This window comes from Haemorhous mexicanus, chromosome 3, assembly GCF_027477595.1.
Source record: "Haemorhous mexicanus isolate bHaeMex1 chromosome 3, bHaeMex1.pri, whole genome shotgun sequence".
Classification (NCBI taxonomy): domain Eukaryota; kingdom Metazoa; phylum Chordata; class Aves; order Passeriformes; family Fringillidae; genus Haemorhous; species Haemorhous mexicanus.
Genome location: NC_082343.1, coordinates 91,867,788 through 91,894,372, shown reverse-complemented (window position 1 = coordinate 91,894,372; position 26,585 = coordinate 91,867,788). Strand labels below are relative to the sequence as shown.

The following is a 26,585-nucleotide window of genomic DNA, read 5'->3' as shown; positions in this document are numbered from 1 at the left end:
CATCAGGAAAAGGAAATGGTTTGGAACTCTTTTTCTGTGCCTTCTCCAAGCTGGTGAGTGGGGGCATTTAGACCTTCTGACTAATTTTCAGGTTTGGTATTAATCACCAGGGAGGATTTGTTGTTGTTGTTGTCATTTTTTAATACCATTTTTTGGATAATAGGAGAATACATTTGTATTAGGCATGACCTGAGAGGAAAAAGGAATTCATTAAATTAACAGCTCTAAATGTGTCCTAAAATTTGGAGTGAAACCACCTTATGGACTGCGTGCCTGAAGGAGCAGAGCAGGAGATTCCAACCATTTGGCAAATTTTCACTTTAATTTCTCCATGAAATCCACTTGAGGAAAAGCTGAAAAGAGTGTAAAAAAGGTAATCCCTTTTACAATACACAATTTATTTGTTAATGGTTCTTAACTGCAAATGATTTTCAGTTCAATTTACCCTAGGTTTTTCTAAACTGTTTGTTCTCTCCACTACATTAGTATTTTTTTCCAGGTAGTGACTCTGATCCATGTAACAATATCCTGAATACTAATGAATGCAAAGAAAAAAAAATCTGGCTTGCACAAAATGATAACATGATGAAAATGAGCTCAGTGTGAATTTTGGGATTTAAATCAATCTCTGAATATTTTGGTAAGATATGATGTCCATAATTAATCCCTGAAGGTATCCAGGAAAGTGTTTAAGTCTGGGTTAATGAACTACCGTGCTTAGGCTCCAACCTGAAATTATTATGCAATATTTCTGGAAATGGTTTACAGAATGAAAAAATGAAAGAATTATTGGGCATATCTGAAAACTGAAATACAATCATGCTATACTAACATATTATGTCCTACTGCAAAACAGAATAATTAACGCATATTACCCAGGCTACAGATAGTAGTCTTCATGTTTTATTTTAAGACTTGAACTCAAAATGCTGACCATTTGTAACTCAAACCCCCTTGCTGTGAAGAATTTGTTTAGATTGAATGTCTCTGTTATTGATGATATACCATTCTCTAGCTTATTTCTGTGTATTTTCCTTGGTCATTTCCAGACCCCATGAATAATCCAGAAGAAAAAAAAAAAGAAATTAAAGCTGAGAATAGGAACCAGCAGTGTGCCCAGGTGGCCATGAAGGCCTATAGCTTCCTGGCCTGTATCAGCAACAGCGTGGCCAGCAGGAGCAGGACAATGATTGTCCCCCTGTACTGGGCACTGGTGAGGCTGTACCTTGAGAGCTGTGTTCACTTCTGGGCCCTCCCTCAATACAAGAAGGACATTGAGGTGCTGGAGTGTGCCCAGAGAAGGACAACTGAGCTGCTGAAGAATTGGTCTAGAGAGTAAATCATAGGAAGAGCAGTTGTGGTAGCTGGGGTTGCTTTTCCTGGAGAAATGTAGTCTCAGGGAGACCTTTTTTCTCCCTTCAACTCCCTGGAAGGAGGCTGCAGCCAGGTGGGCGTCAGGCTCATCTCTCAGGTAGCAAGTGACAGGACAAGAGGAGATGGCCTTAAGCTATGTCAGGAGAGGTTCAAGTCGGACTTCAGGAAGAATTTCTTCACTGAATGGAAAGGTGGTTAAGCACTGGAATAGACAGCTAGGGAAGTGGTAGAGTCACCACCCCTATCAGTGCTCAGGAAATAACTGGAGATAGCACTTAGTTCTATGATCTAGTTGGCAAGGTGGAGATGGGTCAAAGGTTGGACTGGATGATATTGAAGGTTTTTCCCAACCTTAATTATTCTATGATTCTAATTGCTAAGATTGTTGCTGAGAAATACAGAAAAAATGTATTTTATTTATAGGATAGCACTCACGCATCTTGAACAAATGCTGTTCATTTATATTTAATTGATAGAATTCACTCCCAATGAGTACATTGTGTTCATGTGTCTTTTTGGGATTTTACCTATTTTCTCAGTGTCCTTGTCTTTGCAGTTGGTGTGAGATATGAAATTTTAAAAATTGCCCTTAGCACCCTCACCAAAAGTAAACCCCAAAAGTGTAATGAAGACAGGATGATTTTGAAGAATGGAACAATACATACAGCACAGTATAGTCAGCATATAATTTGTTTGAGTGCATATGTATCCACATATGTGTTTATATCTGTGTTTTCACACAGATATTTATCACACACTTCACAAATTGCTCATGATTACAGCAAGCTCATGACATGGTGACTCAACAATGAAATTTCATATTCTCTTAGTAGCTTCAAAGGCTGTTTGGAAACAGAAAAGTGATCAGAACTTCTGAAACTGAAGGCTTACACATCCCTCTGCATTCCTGAGACAATTTGATGGGGCATGTAAAAGAGAACTCTAATGTAAATAACAATCATTGAAGTGATCAGTGATAGTTGTGCTCAAAGTCGATGACGAGCGCTGAACCAGAACTCACCTACACTTAGTACACTTGAGGGTTCCTCAATGTTCCTGCCAGCAAAGTGAGCCTTGCTGCTGAGCTCCTCCTCAATTCCCAACAGCTGGTTGTACTTGGCCACACACTCAGAAGGTCACGGGGCACCAGTTTTGACCTGACCAGTGCAGAGACCCACTGCTAGATCAGTAAAGGTGTCTGCTGTCTCTCCAGAGCGGTGACTCACCATCACATCCCAGCCATTGGACTGGGCCAGCTTGCCAGTGGAGCCCTTATGACTGGCAGTTTCAATTTCTATTTAAAACAAAACTTCTGTCTTTCAGTAACTGGTTTCCATCTGGGATTTTTGCCTTGTGGGATTCCTGAGGTGCCCACTCCCACTGGGATTTTTTAGAACCTGATCTCATTTAGTATTACAACCTATTCATGAGTGTGAAAACCTGCTAGGACATATGTGTTCTTTTAGGTACACAGCAAAGTAAAGTATCCATTAAAGTACTCTACATGTTAACATATTTGAGCTTCATGTACAGACATGAGTAGGATGTCCAAAAACTCATATGTCTATCCCATCATAGACATATATATATCCCATATAATGACAAAATATATATCCCATATTATCATCATGGTAATGAAATCAGATTTCAGGGTGCAGTGGTGTTGTGATTTGTATTTTTCCACGACAATGCTAGATGCCTCCACTAATTATGGAGGGAACAAATGACCCAGGCCTTGTTCTGACCTCTTCTACTGTGAAGTAACCTGAGAGAGGTCCTGGTAAAGGACAAAAGAATTTTTGTGGTTCTAGGGTCCTTTCACCTTCATATTTCCAAAGATACAGATTTCAGAAAATCAGTCTTCAAAAGTGACTGTTTCATACATATTTTTTATCCAAGACAGTCTTTCCTGAAGACCGATGTACTAATTTTCTAGCAGGACACCAGGTAATTCTTAAGTCTCTGGATGTTTTGAGAATAAAATAACATATTGATCTTCTGTGTTCCCATTCACTTCAGAGTAATACACAACTTCTATAAGTCTTCCCTAGGGAAAAAAAAAAAAAAGTCCCTGCTTCACAACATGCCAGACCTGATATAACTGACGCCAGTTGTGAAGAAGACAGTACAAACACCTCAGGTATTGGCCCATTCCAGTGGGCTCTGAGAAAAAAGTGAAGTACTAGTTACCTTTGTCTTTGAATAGTCAGCTGGACCCTTAAGGATCTTTTGGCAGAATGTCTCCTTTGTTTCTGTCTTTCTGCTTCCTAAAAGCTGTCTTTTAGCTAGGTTTGGCTACTAAAAAGACACCTAATCTAAATTCCTTATATGCATACACATGGAGCATGAAATTCTTGTGACGATAGTGGTACCACTATGTACATTTATCTTTTCAGATGGTCACAAAGTTGGCTAGTTTTATTAAATCCAAAAAACCACAGTTTCCCAATGAAAAACAAACAAAACAACACAAAACATTTTTTATATTTCTAAAAGGCAAACTTAAATAAGTGCTTTCTGAGAAAGAAATAAAGTACAAAACCAAATCTGCTGTCATGATAACCCTCTATATCAAGATGATACTTCATATCCAGACTTCTCAAATTCTGTTTGTATACTAAGCATGTTTCTCAAAGCTAACAAGATACCAAAGGCAAAGGAAGCTTCTCTAAAGCATAGTCAAAACCTGTTCTGTTCTGTGACCTTTGATAAGCTTCATTGTTTTCTTTCAATGATAAACTCCCAAAGAAGGCTTCAGAACAATGAAGTTCTAACCCATTCAACCTCTGTCAACTACACTAGTGGTTCTCCATCTATAATTTTTAGTACTTCAAGTGTAGAAATCTATAACTAGTAAGTAGGTGTGCATGTTAGGTCATCAGCAAAGGAAGAAATGTTCTGACATGTATTACAGATACTGCAGATTATCTGGTGGTTTGATCACTTTCCTGGGCAGCGTGTTCCAATATTTGGATGTTTCAAAACATTTTGGTAATTTTTTTTCCCTTAATATCCAACCTAAATCTCCCCTGCTGCAACCTGAGGCCATTTCCTCGAGTTCTGTCACCTATTAATTGGGAGAAGAGGGAAACACTCACCTTGTTACAACCAACTTTCAGGTTGTTGTACAGACCGATAAGGTCACCACTAAGACTAATTTTCTCCAGGCTGGACAGTTCCACCTCCACTGCCCTTCTCTGGACACACTCCAGCACCTCAGAGTCTTTCTTCGAAGGAGGGTTCAAAGCTGCACACAGGATTCGAGGTGTGGTCTCACCAGTGCTGAGTGCAGGGGGACAATCCCTGCCCTGCTCCTGCTGGCCACACTGTTGCTGACACAGGGCAGGATGCTGTTGGCCCTCTTGGCCACCTGGGCACACCCTGGCTCATGTTCTGCTGCTGTCAACCAGCATGTCCAGGGCTTTTCTTCTGGGCAGTTTTCCAGCCATTCTGTTCCAAGCCTGGAGCTCTGGGTGGGGTTGTTGTGGCCCAAGTGATGGACCTGACTCTTGGTGTTATTGAACCTCACAAAATTGGCCTTGGTCCATGGATCCAGCCTGTCCAGGTGCCTCTGCACAACCTTCCTGACCTCAGCAGGTCAACTCTCCCATGCAACTTGAAGCTGTCTTTGAATTTACTGAGGGTGCACACCATCCCCTCATCCAGATCATCAAGACAGGTATTAAACAGGACTGGGCCAAACACTGAGTCTTGGGGAACCTCACTATTGACTGGCTGACACAGGGGTGTACCTGTTCACCACCACTCTCTGAGCTTGGGTCCTCAGAAAAACTTATACTGAAAGGATTATGGATGTGGAATTTTGGAAAACTATTAGTACAATGAATATGACACATTAGTCAGTTTTCATACATATATTACATGATATACCTTATACATTTATTGCATGATCTACCTTATAGCAAACAGCCTGAGCTCTACTTTTTGTCAGGATTCATAGTGAAATGAAATTCTTGCTAAGAATATGCACACTACTTCTCCAATTGGAGAAATTTGTATGAATAATGTTTTGAGTATTTCTACTTATGCTTAAACATCTCACTTGCCTTAGAAAAGTATTCCATTAATTTTGCTGCTCTGTTGTATTTCAAAGCTTTAAACTAGATGCCCCTTCAGGAATTAAAGCTATCAGAAATGCTGATTTGGTTCTGCTGTAATTCTCAGAAATAATGCTACATAGAATTTCTAGGCATTCAGTCAAAAACATTCCAAGATGACTGGTATAATAATGGCATTTACTGGTATTTCAATACCCTCAGTAAAATTTTAGCAATGGCAGCTTCTCTGATTTAAGTAAAATTCAATAGAGATGATATATAACATGATGTGTAAAAATTTTGTGCACAGCCTGCACATTATCTAAAGAGTCAGGAATTTGAAGGCATATATATATTTTTGATCCTTGATTTTCTTACGTGCACTGTTTTCAGTGTGCCACTTTTCACACTAATCGGATACTAAATCTCTGGATCTGAGAGCATAAAAAATTGATTTTCCCACAAACATTTTTAACAGAATCACTACAATACCACCTAAATTAGAAGCAGAATGCTTTATGGCTTGAACATCGCTTTTTCTTACTTGCTTGTTTGGATTATTTTTCAATTGCCGAAATTTGTTATTACAACAATATTTCTAAGATAAAATTATGTTCTGAAGCAAACAAATTCTGAAGAGAGTACCTCATTTTAATCACTAGTAAAGAAGTTCCATATTTTAAAAATGCTTATTTGAAAAGAATAACAGTTCAATCCTAGTATATCCAACAAAATTTATGATTTTATATTTTGCTGTGTTCCCATACGTTATCATCATAAAATTTCCTGAGGTCTTACAGATGTTTTGTTTAAAATCTAAAACATCATCACTTAATTCTCTCAGTTTAATGGAATATGGCTTTGATTTCTTTGTCAAATCTTTCCTCCATGGTCCTATAATCTAAGGAATACAATGCCCAAGAAATTAAATATAATAAAATGGAAATTTATTTCAGATGCAAAGAGTGAGACACACCTTGTTCAATTAATTCAGTCTTGAAACAGATATCCTAACAAAATTGTAGATTAGAACAATTTATTGTCTAATCTTCAAGGGCTAGAAGGCATTAAATTTTAGTTTTCTGTTCTTATTTAAGGAAAAAATAATGAGGGAGAAATGCAGATTTTATTCAGAAAAACAATGTGCAGAGTTTTTATATGGAACTTAAGCCAAATTAATTCCTTCTACCAGAAAGATCAACCTAGGTAAATTAATTCTCTACCTCTTAACACTTAGTGTTAGGAAAACTAGAAATGAAATTTTTTCTTATTTGACTTTCTTGTGAGAATATGATGCAACAAACACACATCCAACAGGATTTTTGGTCACTATGGAATTATCTTTCAGCCTCCTCAATGCTATTTTTTTTCTTAATAAAAATGACATTAATTTTTCCAAAGATCATGAGAAACCAAAAAGGATGAACAATCTCTCTTCCAGAAAAAGGAAACAGCTCGGAAATAAATTTAAATTAATTACTTTATTCTCTGAAATCAAATTTGAAGTAAGTAATAAAAAAAAGCAACAGATTTCCAAATATGAATCTCTTTCTTAAGTACCAAACTCCCACTATAATATCTAATCTCAAAAAAAGAGCAGAACCCCAAAAAATCAAGTCTCCCAACTAATCTTCCTAAATAATGGTATGTGTAAGCATGAATCAGCATCATCATCATCATCACCATTATCATCATCCCAACATCCATTTCTGGAGTTGTAAAATGTGAGCATCTTTGGTATTGAGAGACCTGCCTAAAAATCACCCCTCTAAAAGGAAGCAGGTTATCTTCACACAAATCAGCATGCATAACTGCATTTGTTGCAATTTCTGAAAAGTTGTGAGGGTAAACAACTCCCATCTGGAAATTTTTTTCATTTGAAGATCAACTAGGATGAATTTTAATCCCTTTGGTTTGTCTTTTTGCAAAACCTGAATATGGTGGAACTTAAAGCATTAATTTTGAACTTAATATGGATTAATATGGATGTGAACTAGGATTTAGATTGGTAAAAACCCCCCAAAACTGATGTTCTAGTTAATATATTGGCTTGAGCCTCTTAGTCTACAAAACACATCTATAAAAAGTTTATTGATATGCGATAAATTCTGTTATTTATGACTAGCTGGTACCTTTCTTAACCCAAAACACCTACAACTAAAGCAGTGAGAGAAAATCCATGAGCAATTCTAAAAATTTGACCTGCCATAATCTTGCTAGTTTTGAAGAAATGCTTCAGTGTTCCTTAGTTTGAAGGAACCTGTGTATTCTAGGGTAACAATTCTATCTTTAGGTCAAAAAACACACAAACCAGATTTTGCAAGCTGGAAGCAGACTGCAGCTCTGTGCTAAAATGTGAGAAAACAATTAATAAAGGCATACAAGCCTACCTTTAGATTAATACTTTCAGCTGAAACCTACCATAACACACATTTTTGGCTTATGGGCACAAGCAAGCATAAATGCATTTTTGGCACATGGCTGGAAAAGGATCACCAGGACTAGCATTTGAAATGAAAAAGGAGATGTAAAAAAATTTGAAAAGAACATTTTAGGGTCTCCAAGGTTTACAGCTGAAGGTCTTTCTTTTTTCTCCTAAAAATTCACATTCATAATTACCCTTTCTACTGTTTAAGTAATATTCAGGATATATACTGAAAGGACACCACAAAATTTGTTAAATCACTTATCTGGTCTCCTCAGCATTTTTTTTTCTAAGAGACATTCAAAACGTTATCAGATGAACTTTAGAAGAGTTTGGATGAAAATTTTCATTTAGTGATCTGTTCTTAAATGTTAAAGAGGAATTGCATGATTTCCCAGAATGCAGAAAACAGACAATTTCTGAAATATGCTTTAAAATATATATTTCTCTATTTATAGCTAAAAAGGTACTGTTCAAATGAGACCTACATATCTAGTAAGGCATTCTTATATTGTCAGGAGATGAAAATTGGAAATTTAAATTCCTTGTCTATTTTTGTTGATTACAGCATACATGGCAGTCAAAATCTGAAGATAAGTGTCTCTCTATTGAAATTTATTGCTAATTGAGTTTGATTTTTCAGTCTTGGTTAATTGATTAACATTAATGGACCCATCTGCTGCATCAATACATGAGGAATAACAACAGTACGAATAATCACTGTGAGAATAGTTTGAGACACTGCAAACATGAATGTTTGTGGGAGCAATTAACTTTGAGATTGTATTCTGCACTATTAAAGTTAAGCTTGTGTATGTTTACATTTTTTGAGTCTTTATAAAATTTAAAACAAATGCATTAATCAACTGCTACTAGTGTAGTGGCTGACATAATCGTCAAATCATTGGTGAGGTAATTTTGTGAGTTTATTTCCCACACACAGATGTGTCTTCTTAATTAACACTAAGCTTGGTTTGCAACATCTGGCTCCTATGATCAGGGGGCCACACAGAATATTAAGAGCTTCCTAGGTTAATCTTCCCATGCCCATTTCAAACACATCCAAATCCAATGAGCTTTGAATTCTGTAGAACTTTGTGGCATCAAACGCTTAAATTTACAGAATAGTTGCCGTTTCACCCCCTCTGAAATGAATCTGGAATTCTACCTTAGCATAAAGTGCTGTAAAAGAGCTAGGGAACTTGAAAAAGTGTTTTTTAAAGGAGTAGAGCATTTACATAGTTAGACTGATTTGGTTTTTAATCTAATAAACAATGACTTTATAAAGAATTAAAAATTTAGATTTCTACTGAAACATTAATCTGATGCAACATATGTTTAAAAACTTTTAAAACAAATGGGATTTGTTCTATTGGGCAGGCTTTGGCTGGGATAGAGTTAATATTGTACACAGTAGCTGTCTGTGTTTTACATTTGTGCTGAACACTGAGTTGGTAACACAGTCAAGGCCCTTCTGCTCCTCACCCCACCACACCAGTGCAGGGGCTGGGGCAGCAGAAGGAATTGGAAGGAGACACAGCCAGGGAAGCTGACTCCAACTGATCCAAGTGATATCCCAGACCACACAGCATCATGCTCAGGGTATCAAACAGGGGGTAAGAAAGAGGAAGTGGGGCACATTTGGTGTTACATTGTCTGCCTTCCCAAGTCACCCTTGCACAGGCTGAAGCTCTGTTTTTCTGTCACCATTGCCCTACCTAGACAGTGTAGGGCTGTGTCTGGCCCTGTTTCCCCTTTCTGAGCTTGATCCTGATCCCCTGCCAGTGGACTGATGTCCCAGTCCTGCCTCAGCATGTCATTATACCTAGAGATATCCCCAAAGCCCAGTGGCTGGGTCTGTCCTGATGCCCTGCCTGGTGCAAAGTCTTGCCCTGACAAATGCCAGGGGGACACCTGACATAACCAATGACTGGAACACAGGCCACAATATACTCATTTTGCACCCTGAAGTTTTGTGTCTGAAAACGAGGTACATTCTAATCCCTGTCTTCTTCTACTAAAATGACAAAGATTTTTTTTCCCTTTCAAATAAATTTCTTTTGCATAATCATTGTAATCAATAGGCTGAACACTACAATAGTATTTTTTCTCTAATGATGAGAAAAGGCAAGTAAATATCTTTTCAGAACAACTGTAAAAAATGTTTCTTAAAACCACACCTGTTTATACTCAGCAATATGAGTTGAAAAACTCCAGTCTTCTTTAAAAAAAACATGGCAGAGATATTTGCTATATAATACTTAATGGTCTTTTAGAAGAAAATCCACTAACTAGTTGCCAAGCACCTGAAGAATTAAATGCAATGAAAAATATACTTTTTTTTTTTCTTTTTGCCATTAAGCAGTGTAAGTGAAACACCTGGCAAAAATCTTGCTATGACACCAGATAGTTTTCTCATCCCTCATGTTTGAATCCCATCAGCTCCCACGCATATATGTCCAGTTGATTTAAAAACTTTTTAATCTGATTCTAGTCCACCAAGTGTAAATTCTTTCTTCAGACTTTCTCCTACAGGAGAGGAATAGGATTCCTGGAGCTCAGTTATGCATAAAGACTAAGGCAAAGAGGGCACTTCAGTCTTTCCTGAATCCTTTGTCAGAATTTTTCCCCATTCAGTAGCAACCCTACATTTTCCTATGTCTTCCTTTTGCTGCTGATATCCTTGTAGAAGCTTTTGGTCTTGCCCTGCCCATCTCTGTCAGATTAATTTCCAGATGGGCTTTGGCTTTCCAGCTCCATATCTGTGGAGTTGAATTTTTTCTCCGTACTCTGCCCTGATCACTTGGCCATGTTTCTATCTCTTGTATACTTCCTTTTAATGTTTGAGTTTTGCCAGAAGCATCTTATTAATCTGTTCAGGCCTGCTGACAGTTGATTTCCTCCTTATTAGATTGAATAATTCTTAGGTTTGGAGAAGGTGATCCCTGAAAATCAGCTGGCTGTTGTAGAAAATCATGAAAGCTGTGCTACTGCACAGCCACTTATCCCTGGTTTGCACATGCCCAGTCTTCCATGACGCCTCTGGGCAGAAGAGAAGTGACCCATTTCAAAACAAAAATATTTCTGAAAAGGGCCCAGGCCAGCAGCTGGGAAGCAGAAAGGCAGGAAATAAATCCAATCCTCATGAATTATTCAGGACACAAATTCAAATGAAACAGTATTCCATAATGGGAGCTGACTGGACAAGCAGTAGAATGTTAGAGATACAGTAAAAGCCAACAGAGAAAAACCAGATTCACTACTCTAAAGTACACACTCAGTTTCATCAGACTGATAGGCAAATTGTGTGTTTTCATAAAACTGCCTTGCTTTCATTTGTGATCTAGTCAAACAAGACTTAGAGATCAAAGCCCTGTTTTGTGTTCTTTGTGTGTTCATATCAATCAAGAGGCAGAGAAGTTCCTGAAAAATTTGTTCAAGATCTCCTCAATCTAAGAAACGCACAGTGGCCCAGAACATCAAAAGAACTTTAACTGTTCTGTTTGGCATTTGCCTTGAAGTGAAGTACAATTTTTTAAAAATTAGGCAGCTACTTCATAAATTCTATCATTTCTAAACATTTTGTTTCTGTTTAAATGCTGAGTTCCTTAGATAATGATCAAGTTGCTATGGCTTAAAAAGTTACTGTGCTCCTACCAAACCATCATTCAACTGAACCATCATCCTCCATTCTTTTAACTCATGTCTCTTTCAGACTCCATTTCCTCTTTCAGCATGATGCACCTTAGCTTTCAAAGGTTCTTTGACAATATCTTTTCACACATGCTGAAGATGACCAAGAAAGTCAGTTGTTAGTATTTCCATAGGATGATGATGAACATTTGCACTCAGGAACACACCATGAAGATGTGTGAAGGTATACAACTAAGATATGGAGTTGTTAGGAAAAAGAATGACCTCTTATGTGCCTTCTGTCAAAACTGTCCATAGAAAGGTTCACATTCAGTCTTGTAGCAGTATTGATCTGGTTGGTTGCAAAGGAATTCTGGCTTCAACAAAATATATATCCTGTGTGGACAAGGTCATTATATTTTATATCACGTTTCATCAAGCAAGTAAAGTGTAATATCTCTCTGGCTGGCATGAAGATGTCACATTTTCTATTTGAAATTATCAGGACAAAAGATTGGTGATTATTTCATTACCGAGAAAATTATAGTAATTTTTCATCAAGAATGAACGATAAAATGGGTAGAGAAATACCTCTTACCTAGTGCAGGTCCCACCATTGTGGCATGGATGATAATCACATATTGGAACATTGCAGTTCTCAACATTCCTTCCTTCAAGAGCCTCATCTATGATGAACAACTCTTTGTGGTTAACTTGAAAATCCCTAATGCATCCTTTATAGCCATATATCTGCCCAGCACATGGATGAACCTCCTCATGAGCAGGAACCTTTCCAAGGAAGATTGATCCAAAGTTGATCTGCAGAAACAAAACAAGACTTGTCAGAAAAAAATATGATTTGTGACATTATTATAAATAATGAAAGAATAATAAATACTGATAAAGAAATAATCATTATGTGATGATGGCCAAAAACTGATACTTTCTGAAGTGATTATTTTAAAAAATATATATAAGAGAACATACATCCCTGGAATGTATGTATGTATCCCTGGAATTCTCAGCATTAACCAGTGAACATGGTAAGTTTTTTACATAGATACCCTTATCCTATATGATGAGTTGAACATTCATGGCTGAAGTTTGGTGCAGGAACACAGGAGAAGCTGTAGAGTTGAAGACAATTCCTTTAGGACCTGGGACCTACGGGATCCCGAGATAAGGGGAATACAGAAAAAATATTTTAGTTTTTTTTAATGAGTGACAGAAAACAGACTGATGTACTGAAGCCCCCGGGGAAATAAAAGGGAAATTTTCAAATTTCCAAAAGCCTAGAACATCCTTATAAAGGTGCAAAGAAACAATCACAACTTTTTCACACGGGGTCTGGCCAAATCATATTAGTGCTCTCTGTGGTAATTCCTCTGTTGCCTAACCTAGGATTCAAGCCCTTAATCATCACATATAAATGATCTGTGACTCATTTGACACTTTGAATTCCACTCCTCAATCTAATTCCTAAGTTTCTGGAATTTTGACATGGGACTTCATCATTCCTAAGTTCATTTGCTAAGTACCTGCCAATTCTTAGGAATTGAAAAAAACCTATACTTGTATCACACAGTGATGCATTTATTTGTACAATACCATTATTCCAGAAAGAGGGTGACACCTAGCCCACTCAAGTCAAGAAGGAATACATCAATGTAATCAGAGATTATCATAGCATACGTAAAACATGTGAGGGGGTAACTTTTAGTGAAGAACCACTTCACTATCATATTCAGACACTTATGAAAAAATAGAAACAGGAGGAAAATATCCCATCGTTTTATCTGGAATTCACACATCTATATGATTTTTGCTTTGCTGTTTCCAGTATTGTTTTGTCAGTCCTGGAGCTATGTTGTTGACAATTTTAAGTGAAATTTTGTGATACAATAAATGTGAATACTGCCAGATATTCTTCTACTCAGTGTCTTTCATTCTGAAGGGAAAGAGAAAAAAACCTACTTCTTTTAGAGCATGGATAAAATTAAATCAGATTTTTCATACCGAAGGAATTCAAAGACATTGGCTCTGCACTTGGTGAATTCATTTCAGATCACTTGACTTTATCCCCTTTCAAACAAAGCTATGAAACACTGCAGTGATAGACAAGATTTATAAGTAGTGTTGGCAAACATTTTCTTCCTGCTTGTGAATCTCTTTTAAGAATTAAGCAAAGCATTGGACTGTGTGACAAAGTGTCTGTGATTAAGAGCAGTGTTTTTAACACTCTACTGGTAACACAATCTCCTTTATTATTTTGCTTATTTTACAAAAGCACTAATCTTGGGGGCATATCAAGTGTATCACAGAGGAACTTCAGTAGGCTTTGCTCAGCTTCTAGCACCACTGGATTTTATCATAATGTATTTGATGTTCAGGCTCATGTTACTACACCATAATACACATTCTTTCTATAAAGGTCCTGTTCTGAATCTAACTGACTTAACCTAAATATATTTTAAAGAGGCACAAAGAAAATTCCTGTAAATTTGTTAATAACATCAAAGGTTTAATATAACATTATATCAACAACTTATGTAATACTCATGTTTAACTTTCAAATACTAATTTGAAAATAGCCTTCTTCACTTTTAGACTGAGTGAAGGATTATCTTGGGCAATAATGGGAAGATATTCATTAGACTTCTTAGAGATAAGAAATGTCTTTTTATTCTTTCTTTGATTGTGTACTATGTAAATAGAAGTTCTGGGAGATTAGGAGCAGATCTGTAAAGTGTAACCGTTAGTCATGAGGATTTGACATTCATACTACGAAAGGGAAGAAATTCTGTTACAAACCAGCAGTGCGTACTGTGAGATGCACATCAAGATTAGCATCTCTACAGATAACTGACCTGTCTTCTAGTGAACAAACTTATAAAGCAAGCTGTCAATCACAGATCAAATTCTTGTCTAAAAACATTTAAAAATGCTTCATGCAGAAATAATCTTGTGATGAGAGAGAATGCATAACAAAGGCAATAAAATGAAGACAAAGAATAACTGAAAAACTCAAGATTTGGGAACGCTGGCCTCTTGTCCATTCAGAATGAATCCTCTGATACCAGTTTCAAAATGGAGACAGATATTTTTACAATACTATTCAGAAGCCAAGTCTTAGCAAAAAAACCTGAAACCAAATTAAATCACTGATGATTCATAACTGTCCTCCACTAGACAGTGTAGCTTGCAAACAAAAAGTAACTAGAATTACTGCTTAGTAATATCTGAATTGTTTCCAATAACCCCCTTGGCCTTAGGTAAATGACACTGCTAATATACTTTCTTTTAATTCTCATAGCATCCATGCCTTTTTTATGGACTTTGTGCAGCAGGAATAGAGGCTTCAGAGTCAAATAAATGAAGAAATTAATGGATATATTCTCGTTGCTGGATGCGAAAAGACCTATTAGAAAGAAAAAAGGTTCATATAATGATCTCTGAAGAGGAATTATATTTCCTCCTTTAGAAGAAGTTAGAATATACCTGTTCTCGTTTGAAAATAACTATAGTGCATATGCTGAAGAAATGTTCAAAGCAAATAGCTATTTTTTGATGTTTTACAGACTCACCTGAGATGCTTGATGGGAGAAGGAAAGTCTGTGCTGTACAGGGGGGTTTCCATCTGCAGCCACTTCAATCATGCAGTAACCTTCAGGACTGCCCACAGGCAGCATGTAGCTGTAAGGAAACAGAAGATCCCATTGCTGCTTATACTGTTGGTCATGGAGTATTCAAACCTCCCACGGCAAAGGTAAGGTGAAAGAGATGTTCATACTTCCATAAAGTATGGAAATCTTTGGACACTACTAATTTCAGTTTCATGGCTATTGAATTACCCAGGAGACAAAAGATGCAAGTTTCATCCACTAACATCCCTCTTCTGTTTGCTTTCTTGCTATTTTTGACTAGTGTTTGAAATATATACAGAGAAAAGAAGAAAAAAATCTTTAAATATTTAAGTGGGTATTGATACATTTTAAGTGCTAACTGTGGTTGACATACTGTCTCCCTCGTATAGAGGATTGTTGGACAAGTGACATCAATGTTGAATGATGCTGAATAGCCTGGGTTGAAATTTCTTTTTCCTGACCTACAGAGGGAACAGAAATGGAATAAGAAATGAAAGGCTGCATACCTCTGAGCAGAAAGATTACACTGCGAGGCAGTTATCACTACTTGCAAAGTGTGTTAGTGCAAACTCTGCTATTGAGCCTCGGAGATAAAGAAGAGTGTAAGATTGGGGGAATTTGTGTAGTAAATACTACTGAACATTCAAAATAACACTGAGAATTTCAGCCAAGTCACCACAATTAGGTTTCTGGAGTACAGCTTCTAACAAAAATGTTACATTTTTATGTAATATCTCACAAATGCTACACAACCAACTTTAAAAAAGTTTCCTGAAAAAAATTAATTTATTTATATGGACTACCAAATTTTCCATTTCTTTTAGCTGAATAAAAGGTAAAGGACAATAATAGGAATCTCAAAAATTGTTTTTGGTTGGGATAGATGAAATTTATGTTATGCCATACACATATGAAAGAGTTTAAATTTAAAGCCCATTATGATCTGTACATTAGAAGCATTACTAATCGTAGAAATTACTTCGGCATAGATAAGGACAAATTTACTCCTGGAGAAAACACATCAAGATGTACCACAGTCTCAAATGGTACCTTTTTATATATCACCACCTGGCTGGTTGTATGCAGCTGCCATGGCATGATTTATTCCAGGTTATGCTTTGAGTTTTGTATCTCTGCTTCTGTTTCTAGTCTTACTATTTCATCCTTCCCTCTGTAGATTCATTATGAAATTTAGAATCTCAGTTTTCACCTCTGAAGTTGCTGGGAACATTGTATTGACATAAATGGATATAGTACAGTATAGTATAGGCCCCAATGAATATTTAGAAATTCTCTGCAGTGATTTCTGAGTGGGTAGCACAAAACCAGTGCATTTACTCACTCACCTTATAGCCAGAACATCCACATCAGCAGCTGATGCTTACATATTAATAAATCCCACCTTTCCAATGGTTATATCACTGCTAGTTCACAGCTGAATCAGTCAATACTAATTCATTGACTTTTCACTGTACTCTGATGCATGGGGTTGAAATGTGCTAAATTATTTCTGCCTTTTAAGTATGTAACACATTTCTTATTCTTGAATCTTTCTTTAAAAGTCTGAGATACTTGAATGGCATTTTCTATTATCACCTTCTGAAATGTGATCTAGACCCCTAGACTACTCAAATGAGTTTGAAAAATATTCATTTTTTATTTATAATTTTAGGCTAAAAAGAGATGTATTGTTCAAGTATTTTGAATTGCATTTCTTCTTGAAAAGTCTAAAGTTAGCATAATATTTTGATTTTTAATATAGGGAGATAGAAACAGTTCCTGCTGTTTTGAAGACCATCTGATTTGCACAATTTCATTATAAATAATGAATTCAGTAAACTGAAGTTTCTCCTTAATAAACAATGGATATATTGACAGATGATTGGTGATTTCCTTTTTAGGTACTTGAAATAAGGAAAGTTTTGGAGAAAATGCTTCCACTGTTGTGTTTTCCAACCAATTTTTGAAATAGAAAATATTCTTTGAATTTGATTTATTATTCCTACTCATATTTCAGTTGCTGGGAATTGTCTCAGTAAGTCAGGGTGTATAAAGATAATTTTCTCAGATAATAGAAAATCAGGTCATTTGAGATTCTCTCTTGGGAGAAACAAACTCATAGCCTTTCCTTGATGCTTTCTACTCTGAGTGGATACTGTAGCAGAGACCTAACACACTCATAGTAAAGGCTACCCTCTGCCCCTACCTTGCCCCTGATTTGCAGAAAGATTTCTGAAGTCTACATGTTTCTTTTTCTAAATAACCTCTTATACCATATGTTACAATGGTCCAGCCCAAAAAGACCAAAAGTTTAAGTGAAGTGCCAAAATTAACTAATAGGAAATGCTCATCTAATGAAAAATAAAAAGAACATCGAGGTCTGTGTCAGTGTGACCATCTTCAAGCAATTAGCCATCCATTCAGCATTGTAAACTTCCATTGCAAATGCCTGGCGTAAACACATTCTCACTGCTTTCTACACAGAATTTACATTGTTTTGATCCTTTACTGTAGGAAAAAAGTGGAAGATTAAACATAGGTGCAACTAAAATAAGCCTTAAAGACTGTTTAACACTGACAAGTTCTTTAATTTAGGAATCTTTATTTAGACAAGCCCAAGTATCATAAATTCATTTAGCTAATAACACAGTCATCCCTACTCAGGCATACCTGGTAATCCATTCTATCTTTAAATAAATATGTGAGAAAAAAAGGAAAATCCACATAAAACCTCTCAGTATCCATAAACAGCAGCTTATTATACAGTGATTTTGATCATTGAATTGTAAGTTCACAAAGGACATAGAGGCGCTTTGCTTTTTTTACTAATATGCGGCGATGAAATCTCAAAGAACAGAACAGATTTGTTTGATGTCTGCCAATAGATTTGTGACTGAGTCATGAGAATGAAACCACAGGCTACAAGAAGAAACTTACTGCCCTGTGTTCTGGAGTGCATGTTTGGAATGCACTCCATGCATGCTACCACTCTTTTCTTCAGCATTGCTTCTTTCTCTGTAAAGATTTCCAATGAATTAATACTTGGAATTTTTCCCTGTCTTGTCATAGGATGGAAAACCTGTCATTTGAAAAGTGAACAAAATGGATGTTTTTCATGCTTATGTTACCACAAAATTAGGACTGTTTGAATTTGCTAGATTACTTAAATATGCCTAGAATAGCTTTTAGAAAGAGACAGAGCATGGAAAATTACAGTCCAAATGACAGATTTCTTAGAATATTATAAACATATGAAAAAATGGCAATTAAACCACAAATGCTGTCTCAGTCTTTAATATAGCATTTAAATCCAGAAAGTGCTACAACACAGAAACATGCAAAATATAATAATATTAGATTTTAAAAACAACGATGGAAAAAAGAAGGGGCTTGAAATATTCTGTCATAGAAATTACCTGAACTAAAATACTATCAATGTTGCTCTATAACCTGGTTATAGTTTTTTATATCTATGTTTAAATCTGTCTTAATCTTACAATTGAATAAATGCAGTTGTATTATTTCATGTACCTCACAGAAGATTGAAATCCATTAGAAAAGAGAAAATGAAACTGATGATTTATTATCTTGACATTTTTTCTTTATTTTTCTAATTAACCTCATATTATGAGATACTGACCTCCCATTAAGAACACCTGAGATGAAAGTGGCTAATCACTGACATCTTTAAATTTTGAAGTATTTTTAGTTCAGTGGTGCTTTTTCACTCGTTTAGATGCTGAAGGCATTTCAGTCCATCTGCCTTGCATCTCAGTGGCATATTCTGGCTGCACTTAAAGCCAGCATATTTTTCCCTCCAGAGACAGTGACAGGAGAGAATGCAACACGATTCCTATTGCAGCATAATTTTGTCAGGCAGCAGAATTGTGATTCCTTCATATCACACTCATAATGATATAAAAAGGAATCACAGGCAAGTAAAGAATTGGGTGTGTGAGGAGTAGTTATAGAACATGTGTATGTGTGGAGGACATATGGGCAAGGTTATGCACAGTAATCTTAACAGGTCTGGGGCCATGTGAAGCCCAGCCTGTTCCTGGAGATGCTATGATACAGGCCTGATGAATTCAAATATTTATTTTTAAAAATTTGAAATGAGAAGATGTTCAGCCTTCTTATTTGCTCTAGGCTTAGAAAATCATGGGTTTTATTCGTAGTTGTTGTGGATTTTATATAAGGTTAAGAACAAGAATTACAAAGGATTTACTATTTTTCTACAAAAGACTCATGACCCTCAACAGGTGCAAAACAGTAGTTATAGACTGTGTCATTAATAGTTGCATGTTGATTAATTATGTGCCTGAACACTGGATTTCTAACAAAGTGCTATGTGTACCTCACACACTCATGATATAAATGTGGTTGTTAGGTATTGGATTACTTTAGGTCTGGAACTGGTAGTCAAATAAATCCTCTTAAGCTACCTAACATTGGAGCACCTCTAAATCTGGTAGATCTTGCTCAAGTAAATGTTTTAATTTAAATTATCATAGATTTCTCCAGTTGGAAACAAAATCATACTTCTTTCCTTTCTGGCTAGTCACCAGGTGGCACTAAAGGAGCACAGTAGAAAGCATGAATGCAAAATCCCTACTAATGTCTCCTAATAATTGGAAAGACTGACTTAAGCTCTAATTGATAGCATGATTGCTTCAGCTTCCAGTTATATCAAGGGAAACATAGTAAAGTATCTTAAACTGATTACATATTTGACAATACAGATGAGAATAGGTCCAGAGACTAGAACTTCTGGAAGACTTTTAACTGCTTTTATGCATTATAACTACACAATGTAATCATGTGAACATGGTGCATTCATGGTTATGTAAACATGCATTCATATATGCATATATGCATTCAATGGTGCAATGGTTATGTAAATATACTTAAGAAAGTTTAGTTTATAGCAATTATATTTTCTATATAATGCTGAAGGTGCAGCTATATTTTTAACAGATTAAGGGGTAGTATACCAAAATTAAAGTGTCATTTCAGCAGGTATAAATAACCCCAGGCATTATAAAGGGAATCTTTGTTTTTCTCCAAGCTAAATAATCATGATAAAACTGTTTCTGACCAGAGACCTCACACTTCTAGCAGAGCAGGGTTTCTGGTCTTCTGAAAAATTATTAGAAACTAGCTACACCACTGTCCATTTTACAATATCACAACTGGAGGATTACAATTAGAACTACTTGCTATTTTTCTCTCTACAATCTGAAAAATGCTAGCCCAGCTTAACAGTTCAACGTAGAAAAAAACTCCCCATAAAAATCCCTTTACTAAAAAAGTATTGATATTAAAGACATAAAATAAAAGTGTCCTGCAAAACACTGAAACGGCAGCTTCTTTTACACCCTTGATTTACCAGAGCAGTTGTCAAGGGAACAACTAACCAACTGTCAAGTATTACAGGTGATTTTTCAAGAATGGTGATTTTACTTTTGACTGAGCATATTCAATCACAAGCGTGAAAATATGTATTGTGCCCTGCAGTTTTAATAATCTCTTCATACTTTTCCAAAATCCTTGCACTTATTACCTTTTATCCCCTCAAAATATATTTCTAAAAATTCCATTGCTTTAAAAACCATACCTTCACTTCCCAAAAATTAACTTCAGCATATTTCTTTCATGGAAATGTTGTCATGTCTCTTTATCATCTTCTATTTTAGTAAGGTCAAATTTTGGTATTTCTTACCAACTTCAATTGCAACCCTCAGAAGTGACAATTATAAAAATGAATGCTGCGTTTTATGTCTGACATTTTATTTGAAATCAATGAAACATATTTCATAACCTCCAGCAATTCAGCATCAATTCTCCGGTTTTCTAGTTGCTGCAAAGTGACCAAATAGTAAAAGTGTTCAGAGAGGGAAAGAGAAAAGGAGACCAAGGAGAAGAATTGATGAAAACATGGTAGATGGAAAACCCCAAATTACTTTGACTCCTGAAGTGTCTCACAGGCGTCCCTTGATGGCCATTTCTTTAGGAAAAATAAAAGAAACCACCCACAAAAAGAGGCGTGTGAACTTTGGGAAGGCATTAGGGAATGATAAACTTCCAGCTGACCCTGGACTTGTTTGAAATTTGCTGCAGCATCTGTATGTACATAAATCTCTGGGCCCCCATGGGACTCATCCCAGAGTACTGATAGATTTAGCCAGTGTCATCACAGAACTTCTCTTCATTATTTGTCAATGATCTTGGGAGTCTGGAGAAGCCCCAGTTGACTGGAAGCCGGCAAATATTGTTCCAGTTTTCAAGAAGGGAAAGAAGGAAGACCCTGTAAATTACAGGCCTGTCAGTCTTACTTAGTGACTGATGGAATTATGGAGGATCTTATTCTGGGAATTATTGTAAAACATCTGAAAGACAGCACCCTCACTGGCTACAGATAGCATGGGTTCATGAGGAGAAGGCTTTGCTTAACCAACTTATTCTCCTTTTAGCACTAAATCAGCCACCAAGAAAAGAGAGTAGATGTGGTGCACTTAGATTACAGCAAAGTTTTCAGTACTATTTTCCAGAGTATCCTTCTGGATAAAATGTACAGAGCACAGAGAAATCCATAACACATTGACTGAGCAGTTGGCTCAGAGAGGTATTAAATGTGTTTGCATCAGGCTGGCAGCCAGCTGCCAGTGGGCTCCTCAGGGCTCAGTTTTAGGGCCAGTGTTCTTCAACGTTTTTAGAAAAGATTTGGACACAGAAATTGAATACACATAAAAGTGATTGTGCTGATGACACTAAACTCAGAGGAGCTGTGGACTCCTTCAGGGACAGAGAAGCTTTACAGAGAGATCTGCATGGACCAGAGAGCTGGGCAAGCACCAATCATATGAAATTTAACAAGAGCAAGTGCCAGAGTCTTCACCTGGAATTGTGGTTATATGTAAAAACTGGGGGAGGAGAGGCTGGAGAACCACTCTGTATGAGAGAAATCTGAGGGTTTGAGTTCATGGCAAGCCAAATATGAGCCACCAGTGTACTCTGGCAGCCAAAGGGGACAACATGGGGTGCATTAGGCACAGCATTGTGAGCCAGCTGAGGGAAGTGTTTGTCTCACTCTACACTGTAGTGGAGCAGACACATCTCAAGTACTGCATGCAGTTTGGAGGGGTCTCAGTGAAAGAAGGATGTAAAGTATTACAATGTGCCCAAAGGACACTGACCAAGATGGTGAATGGCCTCAATGGCAAGACTTAAAAGGGGTGTCTGAGGTCACTTGGTTTGCTCATCTCGGAGAAAAAAAGCTGAGGAGAGACCTCATTCCCAAGGGAAGCAGTGTAAGGGGAGATCCTGCTCTCTCTCCAGTGAGCAGCAATAGGACACGAGAAAACAGAATGAGCTGAGCTGCACCAAGGGAAGTTCAGACAGAACATTTGGAAAAGTTACTTCACTGAGAGGGTAGTCAGTCACTGGAACAGGTTCCCCAGGAGAGTGGTCATGGCATCAAAGTGTCAGAGTTTAGGCAGCATCTGGATGATGCTTTTAAGTGTGTAATTTAATTTTAAGTATTTTTGTAAGGAGCAAGGAGCTGGAATCAATAATCCTTAGGGGGCTTTTCCAATCTGAGAAAGCCAAACAATATCTTTTTATCATAGAATCATAGATTCATAGATTCATAGATTCATAGATTGAATTGGGTTGGAAGTGGCCTTTCAGATCATCTAAATCCAACCTCACTGCCATGGCCCTTTCAGTAGACCGGGTTGCTCAAAACCCCATTCAACCTGGTCTTGAACACTTCTACAGATGGGGCATCCATGAATTGCCTGGGGCCCCTCTTCCAGTGCCTCTCCACAACCATAGTGAAAAATTTTTTCCTTGTATCTAATCTACACCTGCCCTCTTTCAGATTGAAGCCATTCCCCCTTGTCCTGTCACTCACTACATGGGCTTATAAAAAAGAACCTCTTTTCTCTTTTTGCTATGGGGCTACTAGAAGAATTGAGGAAAACAAGGAAAACAAATACCCTTTACCTTCCCAAATACAACTTTGCACAGAAGACAGAAGATGCAATTTATTTGCTTAATGTTGGTATACAGTTTTTTTTTCCTACATTATACAGAATCTAAAACAAAAAACAAAACAAAACAAAAAAAACCCAAGATCAATGTTTTTGTATAAGCATATTAGTAGCTGAAAATGGTAATACCTACATTAGGTGAAACAGATACTGTTTATGTTACGTTCTACTTAGCTTGGTTTATGCTTCATTTACTCCAGCTCTGCTAGTCCAACAGTCAAGTTTATGATCCTTTAGCAGACTGGCTAATGGAACTCTTTCTAATGCATATATTGCCAAGCATACTACAGGCAGCATACATCCAAGGATCATTTATTTCAATGGAATGCTTTTCTTCAACATATATATTTTATGAATCATGACTTTAAAGATATGTGTTCCCAGAAAGGATCTTTAAAGGAAAGTATAAATTCTGCTTTTAATCATATCTTTGAAATTCTGTTGACTTCATGGGGACTTCACTGGTGTAAACACAGTACATCACTGTGCTGTGAGAACCAGCTGATAGACTGTGACACCTCCACTTCACACAGGCAAGAATGGGAATAACATAAAGATACTGGAATAATTAGTGCTAACATTTAGGCAGACTTTTGAAGTTACAACAAAATTGAACTTTTATTATAATCATTACCATAGTCATTATCGCTGTTCATGATAATGACAGTATTGGAAGAACAGATTGTTACAAAACAGAACCTGGCAGAATGCACCAAGTCCCACAAAAGCTTTGTGTTTTAATCTGAGTTTCAGGACAGCAAGTTTGTATATAGAAAAATACACAATAAATACTGTCCTTGTATTTATGTCTGTTGGTCCATAATCATGCTTCATAGCACATATTGTAGGCTTTTTTGTCTATTAGATGAATTCATTGAGATTTCACTGCTGATAAATACCCTGTGTTTCTAAACCCAATAATCCACCTTCAAGACTGAATACAGTTGCTTTCTCCTGCTTCTGACTGCATTGCCTCAGGCGCGTGTACCAACTGGGTATTTGCTGCACCAGAACAAGGCTGTTTAATTTTTGTTATGGCTACCTTTACCTTCTCTTGGAGTCTACATTACATCAAAGAGAAAGACTTCTACTCTTCTATTCTTTGGCGCAACAGACATGAACACTCCTTAGGGAAGGTGCTTGTGGTCTTTTGCACAGCTCATTCTTACCCTGTAATCTCACTTCTCTAATTCACTGATTTTTATTATAGATGTAGTTGCATTCAAGCAATTTTATTAAAAAATTATGTAATGTCAGAAAAGAAAGTTGGCCTTCCTCTTTCAGTAAAAAGCCTCCAGCTAAAGCTTATGCAACACCTAGTACAAAATATGTAAAACATGAAAATTCAACCATAATCTTCACTGAAAGAATATGCTGGTGTGAAAATAGAAAAACCTTTTTTATGAAGAGTCATTAGATAATAAGTTTTTGACAATTCTTCCCTCAAATGGACATGAAATAATTTCAGCAAACAAAATGGCTATGCTGATCTATTACATCAAAAGTAATATACCTTTGTCTCTGAGAAATGGAAAAAAATTGTCTAGGGGTAATAGGTGATACTAGGGAATTAATTTTGAAAAAGCCAAAATAGTCCCCAAGTACAATGATGCAACATGACACTGATGAAGAGTGGTAGAAGTTGGAAGACTTCTTCTAAATGATAAATAAAATTTGATTGCATGGAACATACAAATGCTAATTAAGAGTACACTGAAAAAGTACCAACTCAGAGGTCTTTTAATCTCAGGTGAACTGTGACCACTATCAAACCACTCTGACCACTAGCAAGCATTTCCTCCTCTTTGAGAACATCATTTGTAGGTAGAGTGATTTTGAACACACTGAAAAGGATTGTGTGTTTGGATCATGTTTCTGTTTAAGAAAATATTATTATGTGTAGAAGCAGAGTATAACTTCATATAAGAAATATTCAGTATTACCTCCCGGTGAGCAAATAAACACTGTTGTAAGCCTGGAAAGACGTGAAAAGAGGTCTTGGCAAAACTTTAAATTTCAAAACCTGTCTGCATTGTTGCTTTAGTATCACATCTTAAAACTATTTTTATGCCATTTATCTACCTACCAGGTAACTGAATCTCATGGATATGAATAGATTGTGAAAATAAAGAGAAACAAAATAACAGTTTATGTACATTTAGAAACAGTCATCTCATGTGAAGTGGCTATGAGATACAAAATTTGAAGAAAGTACACATATACAAATGTTTCTGACAACAACCAATGTTTAAAAATTTTTCTTATGTGTACACAACTTATATATGCACAATTTCTGCTTTTTAGAATGGTTAAACCAGAACAAAGAGAAGAATAAAGGAAAATAATATATCCAAACCACTGTATTTTGAGGGGGGTAAGTTCCCCTCAAGACATCAAGAAAAAAAAGGTAAAATCATAAAAATGGTGAGGGTTCAGTTATCCTAACACCTCACTAAGAAAATGACACAAAAAACCATTGAAAAAGTGCTTGAAGAGAAACATAGGAGGCAGTCTTCAAATTATGTCTCCCCTTCCCCAAGGAGGACTATCACTCCCAGAGCAGAGGGACTCTTCTGGAGCTAGCAAAAGCTTGGTAGTGCACTGGAGCATAGGAATTAATGATTATGCTTAACCATCTTCAGATAGAGTCTTCCATCTATTGTCTTACGTTAGTCTGATCCTGTGAATGAAAATTAGGAAGCCACTTGACATGTGAATAAAGCTCTATCAATGCAGTGCTGTACAGATAATTGCAATACTACAATGATCTATTGAGGAGCTTTTCTTACCTCTTACAGACAGAAGAAATACAAGGATCAGTAACATATATTACTTCTACCAATACTAATTAATTTTTTTTTGCATACTCTGATGGGCTAAAATGAACTGTTACCTCCCCTCTACATGGAAAAACTAAGAGAAAAATAGGTTAAGCAATGTGGTTAATGAGAAAGTGATTCTTCAATTTGAACACCAAGAGAAGGAACAATTTCTATACTAGTACAGGAAATCCTGGGTAGACTGGAGAACAAAGACCTTCCATTACCAACTAGTGCAAATCCTGAGGTAGTGCCTGGTATTAATACTCAGGACCAAGAGACATCCTGCAGTATTTCAGTTTTATACATATAAGTAACAATTGAAAAAAAAAAAATTGTATTTTGCTTTCAGATTCTTTATGGCTCATGTCTTCCAATCCCTTGTAACCTTAAGCCTTTGGACCTTGGAGCCACTGTCACATTTCTCTAATTATGACTTAGAAAAACTTTATGTGCCAGCTTCTCACAGTGATATTCAAACAGCCTGTTCCTTTCCCTTCTGGTGACATTCTCAGAAGCAACCCAACAGGAAAAAAGAAATAGGCAGACACTTAATCTCTCTTATAATTCAGCCACAA

General features: G+C 36.6%; 1 protein-coding gene across 1 annotated transcript in view; it reads right to left on the bottom strand.

The window, feature by feature from the left end:
* The window catches only part of EYS (eyes shut homolog), a 702,981-nt gene that overhangs the window by 93,392 nt on the left and 583,004 nt on the right, over window positions 1-26,585 (bottom strand). The window contains exons 39-40 of the mRNA XM_059842660.1: window positions 15,075-15,183; window positions 12,089-12,309 (exon numbers count right to left, since the gene is read on the bottom strand). Coding sequence (XP_059698643.1) covers window positions 12,089-12,309; window positions 15,075-15,183 — 330 coding nt within the window. The remainder of the gene's footprint in view (window positions 1-12,088; window positions 12,310-15,074; window positions 15,184-26,585) is intronic.